Source organism: Aquarana catesbeiana, linkage group LG06 (genome assembly GCF_042186555.1).
Source record: "Aquarana catesbeiana isolate 2022-GZ linkage group LG06, ASM4218655v1, whole genome shotgun sequence".
NCBI classification, from domain to species: Eukaryota; Metazoa; Chordata; class Amphibia; order Anura; family Ranidae; genus Aquarana; species Aquarana catesbeiana.
In genome coordinates, this window is record NC_133329.1 from 334,316,463 (window position 1) to 334,332,245 (window position 15,783).

General features: G+C 44.5%; 1 protein-coding gene across 8 annotated transcripts in view; it reads left to right on the top strand.

Annotated features, from left to right (window-relative positions):
- LOC141147786 (intelectin-1-like) overlaps positions 1-13,589 on the top strand; it is a 175,154-nt gene extending 161,565 nt beyond the window's left edge. For all 8 annotated transcript variants that reach the window (XM_073634965.1, XM_073634964.1, XM_073634962.1 and 5 more), the window contains exons 6-8: positions 3,452-3,581; positions 5,721-5,824; positions 13,132-13,589. In XM_073634965.1, coding sequence (XP_073491066.1) covers positions 3,452-3,581; positions 5,721-5,824; positions 13,132-13,284 — 387 coding nt within the window. In that variant the 3' untranslated portion in view covers positions 13,285-13,589. The remainder of the gene's footprint in view (positions 1-3,451; positions 3,582-5,720; positions 5,825-13,131) is intronic.
- The last annotated feature ends 2,194 nt before the right edge of the window (positions 13,590-15,783 follow it).

The window sequence follows — 15,783 nt, forward strand, 5'->3', positions numbered from 1 at the left end:
AAAAAGGCTGATTGATCCTGTCTCCTCTGATCCTCCCCTTCTTCCACTGTCCCCAGTCCATCTCCTGATAAGACAGAGGCTATGGGACAAGCTACACATGCTCAGTTTGGTCTGTATTGCTAGAGAGTTTTTTCTTTCTTGGGAGGGTGCATGTGATCAGTACAGGGCCAATCAGCACTTTCCAGACAGAGGGTCAGAGGTCCTGCAGCCTCATAGGACATGAGAGCAGAACGAAAACTCCTTCTACAAGCTTTAACCAGACACCAATTAAAGTCACAAGACTGCTATATCCAGCTGATGAGAAAAGGTATTTAGTGGTTTATATTTACTAAAACTATTGCATTTCCGTGTTCTGTGAACTGTGGAAAACCAGATATAGATAATGCAGGGTCCTGGGTTTAGTAACACTTTAATTGCACTGTAATCTATTTTTCAATAAATGGTTTCTGTGTTTTTCTGCCTCCTTGTAACATCCTCTGTAAGCTCCCGAGCATCTCTTTTTCCTCCCCACTTCCGTTTTTGAGTTAAGAATGTACAATCGAATAGTGTCACTTTAAAGCGGTAATCCAGCCGCAAATTTTTTTTTTTTTTTAAAGTCAGCAGCTACAAACACTGTAGCTGCTGACTTTTAATAAGGACACTTACCTGTCCAGGGTGCCTGCAATGTCGGCCCCCCGAGGCTGATCCGGATCGGATCGTGTGCAGGCACCGCCATTCTAACTCAGGGAAGCCGGCAGTGGAGCCTTCAGGCTTCAGCGTCGGTTTCCTACTGTGCATGCGCGAGTCATGTGGCGCTTTCTGAATGGCCCCGTTGTCTTCTGGGGCACACACGTCCCAGAAGACAGCGGGGGAGCAAGAGGAAATTACGCCCTGGGCCGCGGCGATAGGACAGAAGTACACTCAGTACTTCAGAAAAGGCAAGCAAGAAAAAAAAAAAAAAAAAAAACATTATCCAAAAACGAGTGGTGGAGGGGTGGTCTTTCCTTTAAGATAAAGTTGTAAAAGTGGGTGGAACTCCGCTTTCACTCTTCAATAAAACACAGAAGTTGAATCCAAAGCAATGACTTTCCTAAGCCTTGTCCCTTCTAACAACTAACACTGACCGAGGGAACATGTGAGAAATAGGGAGGGTGTGGCTTGTAATGAACTCCTGTAAATAGAACTAAACAGGAGGGCTGGAGAAGAGAGGGAGATACCAAATCACATCAGTAAACAAGTTGTAGTGACCCTAAATCTCCATTAGATGTCAGCATACAACAGAATAGTAGTATCCTAATACAGTTCAATACAACAACATTAAAAAAATACACCTAAAGTGATTGTAAAGGATTGTTTTTTTTTTTTATATAACAAACATCATACTTACCGTCACTGTGCAGCTCAGTTTGCACAGAGTGGCCCCGAACATCCTCTTCTGGGGTCCCCCGGCGGCTCTCGTGGCTCCTCCCCGCATCAGATAACCCCCTAGCAGAAGCGCTCTGCCGAGGGGGTTACCTTGCAGGCGCGCTACCGAGTCCAGCATTTGCGTCCATAGACATGAATGCCGGACTTGGCCCCGCCCGCTATCAATCTATCCAATCAAGAGCCAGGACCCTGTGGAGAGAGAGACAGCGCGTCCCCGCTGAAGAGCTGAAGGGGCTCAGGTAAGTAAAACGGGGGTGCTGGTCACTGCCAGGTGTTTTTTCACCCTAATGCATAGAATGCATTAGGGTGAAAAAACACGAGGGTTTACAACCCCTTTAAGTGTGACAGAACAACATGGCTGTTGAAGCCCAGGCACTGAGAAGCAGTGGCATTTTTTAACTGGCTATGATGAGGACTGAGTCTAGAACGCCATGTCCACATCAGAAGTGGATGGGCAACTTGCCATTAGTACCATGTAGGCTTAATTCTCAGCCCTGACTGTCCTAATATAGAAGCTTTTGAGAGTTAATTTATTTGTCTCTCATGTGAAGCCTCAGGTCAGACCCCTCTCCCAACACTGAATTCAAACCAGTCTCTTTTCATATCTTCAGCAGCATTTTGAACAGATTCATGTCTGTCATCCTTGTCCCATTAGGTGGTCTTTCTTGTGGTGATCACTTCAGCTAGAGCAGTTTCAGAACTAACTGCATTTTCTTGTGGGGAACTTTGTATGGGCAAAGTAGTCTTGCATTGTTGCCCTAGTTGGTTTGAACCTTTCAATTTAAAGTGGTTCTAAAGTTTATTTTATGCATGAAGGTAAAAAAAAACTTTCAGTATGAAGCGCCCCCCAGTCCCCCATAATACTTACCTGAGCCAGATTGTGATCCAGCAATGTGTATGTAAGCGACTTCTCTTCCGAGCCTCTGCCTACTGATTGGCTGAGAGCCATTGGCTCCCGATGCTGTTAATCACAGCTCATGGCCAGTGAGGAGGGGGCAGGGCCAGGCCCGTTCTGCGTGTCTTATGGACACAGAGAGCAGGACTCAGAAACGAGTACTCACGAGTACCCCCATAGCAAGCAGCTTGCTGTGGGGACACTCAGAGAAGAGGAGGATCCAGGAGCACCGATGGGGGACCCCAGAAGTGAAGGATTGAGGCTGCTCTGTGCAAAACCGTAGCACAGAGCAGGTAGGTATAACTTGTTTGTTATTTAAAAAAAATAAAGAAATACCTTTAACATCACTTTAATTGAGTTGTAATCCCTGTGTCCAGATCCTGTGCATCACAAGGAGCTTGTGCTATATTGTCTGGATATTGCCTTAGATATTGGCCAGGGCATCTTTTAAGGAAATACGATGCACTGTTTGTGACTCCAGGCGGATCCATCAGACAATGTTCAGGTATATACTTTAAAGTAATATTAAAGGCGTGGGTTTGTTTTTTTAAATAACCAGCATGTCATACTCACCTCCTCTTCTTGGGCTCCTGGCCCCTCCTTGCTCTGGGGGCACCCAAGCAGACTCGCTCCCAAGCCGCTGCTCTGCATACACTGGATACACTGATTCTGTAACATGTCATAGAAGAATGATAAAACTTTTAGCGCCAGTTCACACCACATGCAGTCCAGTGCGATTTTTTTCTTCATCAAAAACGCATGGAAAGTAGGTTATATGGTTTGTAATGACACAGTTCTCACCAGTGCTTGCAGTTCCAGTTCCAGAAAAAAAAGTAGAACATGCTGCAATTTTCCTGCACTGGACTGTACTGGAACGCTGTAAAACGCATCAGAACGTACCAAAAACAGACTGGAGCACACATGTCCTTATTTAAGGTTAAGAAAAAAGAGGGGGGGGGGATGCACTGGACTGCATCAAAAACGCACTGGCGCACACAAAAAAAGCATCAAAAACACGCATGTAGAAAAGCACCTAGAACTCACCCAGACTGCGTTTTTATGGTGTGAACTGGCCCTTAAGATGTGTTTTTGTTAATGATCTTATAAAAGCATAGTGTTATCTCAGTGTAATATTATTGGTCTTGGTTTTAGAAATATCCTGTAAAGTATAATGTTGGGACATGCCCCACAAGCAATGGACCTTCTGCTCCAGTTGTTTATGATGAAGGAAATGAAGAGAAGACTATTGAACTACATGCACCCTATGTAAATGTTAAGAAAGGTAAGTATTTTTAAGAATGATTTCTATTTCATTAAATTTACCCACATAGATGAATAATGTACCGGGTCATATTAAGGCAAACAAGCCTTAAACTTGGAAGGCTTGCTGATAGTAGCCTGTCTGTATATTACCCTAACCCTAGCCTGTCCGTACACTGCCCTAGCCTGTCAGTATACTACCCTAGCCTGTCTATATACTATCCTAGCCTGTCTATATACTACCCTAGCCTGTCTGTATACTACCATAGCCTGCCTGTGTACTGCCCTAGCCTTTCTGTATACTGCCCTTTCCTGTCTGTATACCTCCCTAGTCTATCTATATACTACCCTAGCCTGTCCGTATACTACCCTAGCCTGTCTGCTGCCCTAGCCTGTCTGTATACTGCCCTAGCCTGTCCGTATACTACCCTAGCCTGTCTGTATACTGCCCTAGCTTATCTGTATACCGCCCTAGCTTGTCTATATACTATCCTAGCCTGTCTGTATACTGCCCTAGCTTATCTGTATACCGCCCTAGCTTGTCTATATACTATCCTAGCCTGTCTGTATACTGCCCTAGCTTGTCTATATACTAGCCTACCCTGTCCATATACCTGCGGACCACGGCTGGTGTGAGGAAGCGAGCCGGTGTCACCACTATTTGTTTTCAGGCCGGGTACAGAGGCGCAGGTGCGGGTCTGCGGCTCACGGCTGAAAAAAAGTAGAGAGGCGCTGCAAAGATCTTCACTCCCGCCACCTCCACCGTATAAATGTGCAGAGCAAAATGAGGTTTCGCCTAGGGTGTCAAAAACCCTTGCACCAGCCCTGCTTGCTCCAGAGCTTAGTAAATGAGGTAAAGCTTCACTTTGCAAAGGATACCCAATCACGAGCAAGCAAAATGTGAAGAACAGCATTTTTGCTTGCACATGATTGGATGATGGAAGTCATCAGAGTCATCGGAGCTTCTGCTCATTTACTAAGATCTGGAGCAACTGTACTTTGCAAAGTGCACAATCTATTTGCCTTTAGTAAATCAACCCCATAGTGTCTGCATTGCATGATGCATCAGGCATTATTAAGATCAAAAAAATCTTTCCTGTTTTCCTGTGCAGTTTAAGTCTGATTGTTTTTAATTGAGACACTCTCCTAAATAAGTTTAGTATGGTAACACTCCTTACATAGTTCTGCCAAACTCATGTCTGATTACCATACAACACAGTGGATTTCCCCTTTCAAAAAAAAAAAAAAAACCCACTTACCCAGTTTACTTTATAGAAATCCCTGACACCACCAGTGCAACTCTGATTTGCTCTGGCTATTCTATGGTCTCCTGGCAGCTTTGTACATTCCTTGGCCACTTACCAAATTCTGAAAATTGCAAGCATATTTTAACCGGCTGGCTAATTTAAAGCTGATCTCCAGCTATGACCAAATATACCATCAGACCTACCTCCCTCCCCCAGAGTAAGTCCCAGCATTCGTTTTTTCTTTTGCCTTGTTTTTGGATCGTGAAACAGCTTATAATACTCACTGTGATGTCACCAGCAAGCTAAAATGTTTGCAAGGGCAGCTGCTGGGAGACGGGATCAGCAGGGTGTCCTGCATCAGTTCCTATTCACATAGGCAGGTATCCCGGAACTGCATTTCCCAAGAGTCTTTTATCTACACACAGTGCTAAAGCTGCACCATTGCTTTATTGGGAAATAAATTGACATATGAATGAGGAGTGGATCATAGAGAGGTAAGAATAGGCAAAGTTCTGTAGTCCAGCAAAGGAAATCTCATCCGTGCTGACAACACTGCTTGGGATTTTAGTGCAGAAAAGGCAGCATTTTCAGCTCACAACAGAACGTTATCAGACCGTGAGTTAAGAAAAGTAAAATAAAATAGGCATACATCTATTGATCACAACAACCATACTGTATTTTATTATAATTCAGAGAACCATACTTCACAACTATAGCAAAGAATTCCACTGGTTGCAATAGACAACAATTCAGGCTTTTATTTTATGCTCCTCATATTATAAATCAGATCTAAAGTGTGATGCCCGGTATATGTGACCTTGAAATGGAGCAATTTCACATTTACAGTATGTTCAGTATTATATGTGATACTTTGAATACATAGCAACGCTCAAATCTTAAACTGTCTTTTGCAGATGTCATCACTCCTGGCTTTGTCCAATTCCGAGTAATCAACAATGAAAATGCAGCAATTGCCTTATGTCCTGGAGTAAAGACTACTGAATGCAATTCAGAACATGTACGTTGGTACTGGTGATCTATAAAAACATAATGATAGTGAAATTTTTAGTGAGCTTTAATGTAAGCTAATGATCATTTTTGTATCAGAACACGTTTGCTGTCGCAGTCCTATTTATAACCACTTCAATACCAGGCACTTTTACACCTTCCTGCCCAAGCCAATTTTCAGCTTTCAGCGCTGTCGCAATTTGAATGACAATTGCGCGGTCATGCAACACTGTACCCAAACTAGATTTTTATCATTTTGTTCCCACAAATAGAGCTTTCTTTTGGTGGTATTTGATCACCTCTGCGATTTTTATTTTTTGCGCAACAAATAAAAAAAGACCGAAAATTTAGAAAAAAAAAGTTTTTCTTTGTTTCTATTAAAATTTTTTGTAAATAAGTAAGTTTTCTTCTTCAATCACGGGCACTGATATGGCTGCACTGACGGACACTGATAAGGTGGCACCGATGGGCACCGATGAGGTGGCACTGATGGGCACTGATGATGGGCACTGGTAGGCGGCACTGATGGGCACTGATAGGGGGCTCTGATGGGCACTGATAGGTGGCACTGATATGCGGCACTGATGGGGACTCATAGGCAGCACTGATGGGTACTTATGGGTGGCTCTGATAGGTTGCAAGGATGGGCACTGATGGGCACTGATAGGTGGGCACTGATGGGCATGGATGGGCACTGAGAGGTGGCACTGATGGACACTGATGGGTGGCATTGCTAGGCATCACTTGTCTGTACTGATCCATAATGTTGCCAGTCAGTGCCCATTTGTGGGCACTGATTGGCATGTATTGGGCATATTTTTTTTTATATGTGGATGGCCATGGGGTACATACCTGGCCATCCACATGCTGGGGGCTTCCCTGGTGGTCCTGGCGGCTTCCCTGGTGGTCCAGTGTGGGCATCCGCTGGGGGGCCCCCTGTCAGGAGAGCCGCGGATCGGCTCTCCTCTACTCGCGTCTGTCAGACACGAGTGTGAAAAAGATGATCAACAGCTCTTCCTATTTACATCTGTCGGAGGCTCTTTACTGAGATCGGTGTAGCGGTTTGTCAGACTGACACACCGCACCACTGATCGCCACGATGCACACCCCCATGGCGGCTGTTATCCTGCTGGACATCATATGACGCCCAGTCAGGATTACGCAACCACCGTCCGGCCGTCATTTTGCTATAGGCCAAGCGGTAAGTGTTTAATTAACTACCCCCAGTTGCTAAGACTTTCAAAAATGTTCACAAGTACCAGTAAACTAAAAAGTATTTACCTAGAGATTCAATATTAAAAAATCCCCAAAACTATATGATACCTTTTAGGTTGGAGATCAGTGCAAGTACACTTACACTAACCCTCCATGTAACTATAACGACAAATCTCCCTGCAACTCTAAAACTAACCTATAACCCTCCCACTAACCCTGCTCATAGCATGGGTGGGAGAGAAAGAAAACAGTTTACAGTAATTGCTAATGGGGGAATGCCTTCAGCATCATGTTCTGCTGGCGGGGGGGGGTCACGGGGAGCCTTCCCGCCCAGCAGAATGCAATGATTACTCCTAGTGATTATAGCCACTGGCAATAATCGAATGTAAAAAAATCCAGCAGGCTGGTTACAATCAGCAATCCAGCCTGCCCAAACATGGATCGAATCTTGGCCAGTCCCTGCTGAACCGGCCGAATTTCGATCCATGTATGGCCGGCTTACCACTAACCACCTTGTACCCCTAACACTAATTATCATCGTAGTTTAACACTTAGGACCCACTCATACCAGGTGTGATGGGGCTGCATTGGGAGCAAAGAGCCTTGTCTTCTACTAGGCTAGTTCACGTCAGTGTTGTGGTGGTGTGCACTGAAAAAAATTAAGACAAGCAGTACCTTTCTCAGAACAGCGCAGAGCAATACAGTTCACCACTTTTCACAGTGCTCCAGCCAATAGAATATAATGAAATGTCACTTTTTGTTATTTCAATAAAGTTACTTAAAAAAAGAGTAAGGCTCCATGCACACGTTAATATAATGTTATAAAAGCGCCAGTAGCTTTGCAGTGAGTCTTTCGATGTTTTTTAATGTTTTTGCAATAGCGTTTATTAGCGTTTTTCCGCTTCAGCGTTTTTTAGAACGTTAAAAAACACTGGTGAGCCACGTTTTTGAGCATTTACCGGCGTACTAACAGCCCCAGGATTTCCCCTCCTAAGACAATTTTTTTCCCTGTCACCCCCCTACCCCCAATTCCACCTCCTAGCACAAATCCCCCCCCCCCCAAAAAAAAATTTCCCCTCAAAACCCCCCATCATCCATACTAGCACAGCAACCCCCCCCCCCCCCCCCCAATTCTTCTAACAGCCTCCAAATTTCCCATCCTAGTACAAATCCCCCACACACACACAAATCACCTCTTTTAGTACAACCCCCCAATTCTCTCCCCCTAGTCCAAATAATCTTCCTCCTGCCCCCAGCAGAAATCACCCCTCCTAGCACCCCCCCCAATACCCCTACTAGAAAGAAATCTTATCCTGGCACCCCTCAAATTCCCCATCCCAATCATGGCTCAGGGGGCTAAGTCCATGCCCCACACTATATAAGGCTGCTTATATAGTCAGTGTAGTACAGACTATATATACAGCGTAGGCAGTGTATTAGTATAAATAAATATATATATATATATATATATATATATATATATATATATATATATATATATATATATATATATATATATATATATATATATACACACACATATACACTCTGCATTCAGTGTAGACTATATACATACAGTGCAGGCAGTCTAGTGTGTGTGTATATATATATATATATATATATATATATATATATATATATATATAGTATAGTATATGGTATAGTATAAACGGCATGGCCCCCCCCCCCCCCCCACCCAGTCCATACCAGGCCCTTTGGGTCTGGCATAGATTTTAAGGAGAACTCCATGCCAAAATTTAAAATAAAATTGGAATGAGGTCCCCCCCAAAATCTATACCAGACCCTTATCCGAGCAGGCCAGGAAAGGGGGTGGACGAGCTCCTGAACCATACCAGGCCACTTGCCCTCAGCATGGGGAGGGTACATTAAGTGGTAAAAACCACAAAAGACAGTTTTTGACAATTCCTTTATTAAAAAAAAAAAAAAAAGTGTCCCGCGATGTCCATCCATCTTTAATCAAACCGCCCGACGGACCCGAAAAATAGAAAAAAATAAAAAAGAAGCTCCACCTTGATGGGAGGCATCCAGCCGACTGCTGTCTCTTGGCTATGACAGCTGTTATATAGGCAAGGGCTGGGCCACCCGGTGACGTAACTGAGTGACCCCGTCAGAGGGGACGGGGTCATCCCTTTATGTCAGCGAGTGGCCCCCGCTCTTGCCTATATAACAGCTGTCACGGCGATAAGACAGCAGTCGGCGGGAGCCCTTCCATGGAGGCAAAGTATTTTTGGGGTTATTTTCTATTTTTCGGGTCCATCGGGCAGCGTGATTGATGATGGATGTATATCGCAGGACACTTTTTTTTATTTTTTATCTTTTTTAATAAAGGAATTGTCAAACACTGACTTTTGTGGTTTTTACGTTTTGACACTTTTTTTGGTGAATAAGTAGGGGTAATAATGTACCCGATACCCAGTCACATGAGGAGAGGGCGGGATCTGTTAAAGGGGGCTTCCAGATTCCGATAAGCCCCCTGCCCGCAGACCCCCACAACCACCGGGCCAGGGTTGTGAGGATGAGGACCGCAAAGCACCCTCCCCATATTGAGGGCATGTGGCCTGGTATGGTTTGGGGGGGGGGGGGTTGGGGCGAGCGAGCGCCTGTCCTCCAGGCTGCATGCTCGGATAAGTCTGGTATGGATTTTGGGAGGGACCCCACGCTGTTTTTTTTAAAAATTTTGCTGTGGAGTTCCCCTTAAAATCCATACCAGACCCTTAGGGCCTGGTATGGACTGGAGGGGGAACCCACAGCAATTTGTTCCTTGATATTTATCTATATTGCTGGGATCCAGCAATACATTACAGCCGTGCGCAAGTTTAAATTTTTTTCCTTTAGAAATGTCATTTTGCTGCAGCACTGTAAAACACATCACAGAGATGCTCCACTTTACAGGCAGATTAAGGGGACCCCCCCAGGCAATATTTCATTTTTATTGTTTCACTTTAAGCATTATTAAAATCACTGCTCCTGAAAAAAATGGTCGTTTTAAAAACTTTTTTTTGCCTTCATACATGTCACCTGAGTCAGTACACAGCTCCCCATGTTCGCAAAAATTTTTTTGCCTGTTCGTATGTTCTGGTGCGAACCAAATGGGGGGGGGTATTCGGCCCAACCCTATAAATAAGTAATAATTTTCTCCCTACAAATACTTTCATTCCTCCCCTTGTGTCCCCAGTGCAGTTCTCCCTTCCCTCTGGTGGGTTGCAGCTTTCCTCAAACACACAGACCTCAGACCTCTGGGATGCCCTTCTTCCAATGCTCCTTCTCATGTTGACATGTCAGGGCTGAGAAGGAGCCAGGGGAGAAGCCGATTTCTATACCTGCCTGTGCGGCAGCTGGCGGGAGAGATACTGCTGCTGAATGGGACCGGGATCGTGGCTCGGAGACGCCACTGGATGTGAGCTCAGAACTATACAGCATGGTGTAACAGTCCACTGCACCGTGCAGCCTGGCATTTTAGGGCATTGCAATAAAGTTTTGACAAAAAAAAAAGTGCAATCTACACCAGTGCCTTTACATCACATGCCATCTGCTCTGTAGTGGAGCACGCTCCTGGTTGTGAACCTTAATAGTCTGTAAGACTGTACAACAGCCAAAAGTGATCACTGTCTTAAAATCAACCACCAACTAATATGAGATTTTAAAAAAGCCCCTAATTTAAAGAATCCAAAACAAGAAGGCAACAAAGGGGGTATTTGCCCAAGAGCAACCAACCAAGCTTGTTACTGACACAGATAGTAATTCTAGCAAGGATTTCTGGGTTCTGAGGGGGGGGGGGGGACACACACCGGATAATGTTCCCCTACGCTGCATTTTACAGAGGTAAAGCACAGTTTAACTGATCCCAATCTTTCCCTATGTAATCAGTGGTCTTGCCCTATACTCCTACAGAAGCTCATATGCAGTTACACTATGGCTGCTTTTCAACCCCCCCCCCCCCCCTATTCCCAATGAGTACAAACACCCACACACTTTTACAATAAGGGGCTAAATTATCAAGCTGATTCCCCATTATTGGTTGCTGTGATGTTACTGCCAGGGCTAAAGACCGCTCAAAGCATGAGAGGCGGGCAGCAACATTTGCCCAGAATTAGCCCTATTTGAGAAGAATACAGAAATTTGCCATGAATTTATGTTCAGGCTAATCTGAGTCTCTTACCTAGACGGTTTGGAATGACATGGCCAGGGAATGCTTTCTGTGCTTCTGAGAGCCATCATAATCCTTGTAGGATTTTGCCTGTACTAGACAATAAAGACTCCTGATTGGCTTTAAACTGGTCACACGTCGCTCAATGTTTTAGTTAATAACAAAGCATTTATTACACAAGAAGCTTTTTTACAAATGGTAGTATACAGTATCTCACAAAAGTGAGTACACCCCTCACATTTTTGTAAATATTTATTATATCTTTTCATGTGACAACACTTAAGAAATGACACTTTGCTACAATGTAAAGTAGTGAGTGTACAGCTTGTAGAACAGTGTCAATTTGCTGTCCCCTCAAAGTAACTCAACATACAGCCATTAATGTCTAAACCGCTGGCAACAAAAGTGAGTACACCCCTAAGTGAAAATGTCCAAAGTGTCAATATTTTGTGTGGCCACCATTATTTTCCAGCACTGCCTTAACCTTCTTGGGCATGGAGTTCACCAGAGCTTCACATGTTGCCACTGGAGTCCTCTTCCACTCCTCCATGATGACATCACAAAGCTGGTGGATGTTACAGACCTTGCGCTCCTCCACCTTTCATTTGAGGATGCCCCACAAATGCTCAATAGGGTTTAGGTCTGGAGACATGCTGGGCCAGTCCATCACTTTTACCCACAGCTTCTTTAGCAAGGCAATGGTTGTCTTGGAGGTGTGTTTGGGGTCGTTATCATATTGGAATACCGCCCTGCGGCCCAGTCTCTGAAGGGAGGGGATCATGCTCTGCTTCAGTATGTCACAGTACATGTTGACATTCATGGTTCTCTCAATGAACTGTAGCTCCCCAGTTCCGGCTGCACTCATGCAGCCCCAGACTATGACACTCTCACCACCATGCTTGACACTTGTCTTTGTACTCTTCACCTGGTTGCTGCCACACACGCTTGACACCATCTGAACCAAATAGGTTTATCTTGGTCTCATCAGACCACAGGACATGGTTCCAGTAATCCATATCCTTAGTCTGCTTGTCTTCAGCAAACTGTTAGCGGGCTTTCTTGTGCATCATCTTTAAAAGTGGCTTCCTTCTGGGACAACAGCCATGCAGACCAATTTGATGCAGTGTGCGGCATATGGTCTGAGCACTGACAGGCTGACCCCCCACCCCTTAAACCTCTGCAGCAATGCTGGCAGCACTCATACGTCTATTTCGCAGAGATAACCTCTGAATATGATACTGAGCACGTGCACTCTAATCTCCTTTGGTCAACCATGGCGAGGCTTGTTCTGAGTGGAACATGTCCTGTTAAACCGCTGTATGGTCTTGGCCACTGTGCTGCAGCTCAGTTTAAGGGTCTTGGCAATCTTCTTATAGCCTAGGCCATCTTTATGTAGAGCAACAATTCTTTTTTTTTCAGATCCTTAGAGAGTTCTTTTCCATGAGGTGCCATGTTGAACTTCCAGTGACCAGTATGAGAGAGTGAGAGCGATAACACCTAATTTAACACACCTGCTCCCCATTCACACCTGAGACCTTGTAATACTAACGAGTTACATGACCCCGGGGAGGAAAAATGGCTAATTGGGCCCAATTTGGACATTTTCACTTAGGGGTGTACTCACTTTTGTTGCCAGCAGTTTAGACATTAATGACTGTGTGTTGAGTTATTTTGAGGGGGCAGCAAATTGACACTGTTATACAAGCTGTACACTCACTACTTTACATTGTAGCAAAGTGTCATTTCTTCAGTGTTGTCACATGAAAAGATATAATAAAAAATTTACAAAAATGTGAGGGGTGTACTCACTTTTGTGAGATACTGTATTTACCAGGAACTGTCATTTAGGCCACACCACAATGGCATATTTATTTCAATTTGTCATGATGGTGATCTGTATTGACTGAGATATGATTTTCCTTCTTATATTTCAGTATTGCATTGGAGGAGGTGGCTTCTTTCCAGAGGGGAGTCCTAAGCAGTGTGGAGACTTTGTATCAATGGACTGGAACGGTGTTGGGACACATATTGGTTCCAGTGCCAGCAAGGAATTAACAGAAGCCTCCGTACTGCTCTTCTACCGCTGAGACTCCCTATTTCCAGCATCAGTACAACTGTTTTCTAAATGCATATTCCTTTTTGTTTCCTGCTTTCACTGTAATCACAACTATAATGTTTTGAAGTCATTGCATAATGCCAAATCTTTAAAATTATTTCTACGGTGCTAGATGATCAGGAATTGTATGGGGGGGGGGCTTATGCAGAGAAGGAGAGGCCCTGTGGCATGATCATTACTGATTAAACCTTATTAATTTAGTGCTTTGATTTAAAACTGAAAATTCAGATTCACCTTTGTAAAAAATAAAAATAAATCTCTTTGCAAGTAGAAAAATGTGCATTTTTAAAAAAAATAGAAACCTCTAAAGCATTGCACTCGTGATCAGCAGATCGTGGGTGTAATGCAGGACTCCTGCAGACTGTCAGTGTAAGCTGTCTGCTCGTGTCTCATACAATTACCCACTGACAGGAAGCATCAGTGAACTACCTAGAGTGCTCAACAGCGCCTTGGTAGTTCATTCAGAACTTTAAGCCAACAGATGCAAAGGATGTCGGTACTTGTAGTTCTCGCATTCACAGAGCTCTGTGAATGAATGATGTGGCCGGGTGGGTGGAGGCACTTTTTTAAATTTCTGACAGCGAGTGCAGAGAGAAGATCCTCTGCTCGATCTCACAATCGGGGAAGGGGGGGGGGGTTGTTGCATGTGACATGTTACAAAAGGTGAACTTATCATTTTAAAAAGTCTGATCATTATTTTATTTTTTTAAAGTGTATGTAAAGGCATTTTGTTTTAGATAACGAAGACAAGGGTTAAACTCCCTGTCAGGTGTATATTCCCATCTGTGTCCCCACTGGGGAGCTTTACACCCTATTTTTGCTGGTGCAACCATCTAGAAGGTCTCTTCAAATATTTTTTTCTCTTCCCCAGCCCACACTGGCATAAACCCCTCGGGCTCGGTTCACACTAGGGGCGGCACGACTTGCAGGTCGCCTCACCGAGGCAACCTGCACATGACTGCCAGGGCGACTTGCAAAACGACTTCTGTATAGAAGTCTATGCAAGTCGCCCCAAGTCGCCCCCAAAGTAGTACAGGAACCTTTTTCTAAGTCGGAGCGACTTGAGTCGCTCCGATTAGAACGGTTCCATTGTACAGAATGGGAGGCGACTTGTCAGGCGACTAGGTCGCCTGACAAGTCGCCCCCGTGTGAACCGGCACTTAGTGATCTGCCAGAGCATAAATAGTCATACACCAAAACATTGTATCTTCTTACTCCAAAACCCAAGGCCCTACATTCACTATATCTGGTCACAGTACACAGAACATGGAAATGCAATTATACTAGTAAATATAAACTGCAACAGTGAGGGAAAAAGTATTTGATCCCCTGCTGATTTTGTAAGTTTGCTCACTGACAAAGAAATGATCAGTCTATAATTTTAATGGTAGGTTTATTTTAACAGTGAGAGACAGAATAACAACAAACATATCCAGAAAAATGCATTATAAAAAAGTTATAAATTGATTTTCATTTTAATGAGTGAAATAAGTATTTGACCCCTTCACAAAACATGACTTAGTACTTGGTAGCAAAACCCTTGTTGGTAATCACAGAGGTCCGATGTTTCTTGTAGTTGTCCACCAGGTTTGCACACATCTCAGGAGAGATTTTGCCCCACTCCTCTTTGCAGATCCTCTCCAAGTCATTAAGGTTTCGAGGCTGATGCTTGGTAACTCACACCTTCAGCTCCCTCCACATATTTTCTATGGGATTAAGGTCTGGAGACTGGCTAGGCCACTCCAGGACCTTAACATGCTTCTTCTTGAGCCACTCCTTTGTTGCCTTAGCCGTGTGTTTTGGGTTATTGTCATGCTGGAAGACCCATCCACGACCCATTTTCAGTGCCCTGGCTGAGGGAAGGAGGTTCTCACCCAAGATTTGATCGTACATGGCCCCGTCCATCGTCCCTTTGTTGCGGTGAAGTTGTCTTGTCCCCTTAGCAGAAAAACACCCCCAAAGCATAATGTTCCCACCTCCATGTTTGTTGGTGGGGATGGTGTTCTTGGGGTCATAGGCAGCATTCCTCCTCCTCCAAACACGGTGAGTTGAATTGATGCCAAAGAGCTTGATTTTGGTCTCATCTAACCACAACACTTTCACCCATTTCTCCTCTGAATCATTCAGATGTTTATTAGCAAACTTCAGATGGGCCTGTACATGTGCTTTCTTGAGCAGGAGGACCTTGGGGGCACTGCAGGATTTCAGTCCTTCACTTCGTAGTGTGTTACCAATTGTTTTCTTGGTGACTATGGTGTCAGCTGCCTATGCTGTACCCGCCCCACCAGAGAGAGCCGCGCTGTATCCGCCCCACCAAAGGGGGGGAGAAAGACGGAGCCACTGTCAGGGTACAGACATGCTACACTACTGACTAGAGTCGGCCTGGGCAACCCAGAGTGAGCAAACATCCAGCGAGAGGGATCATTATTGCAGTTTTGCTGGGTCTGGTAAGAGGTCCTGTTGGCCATTA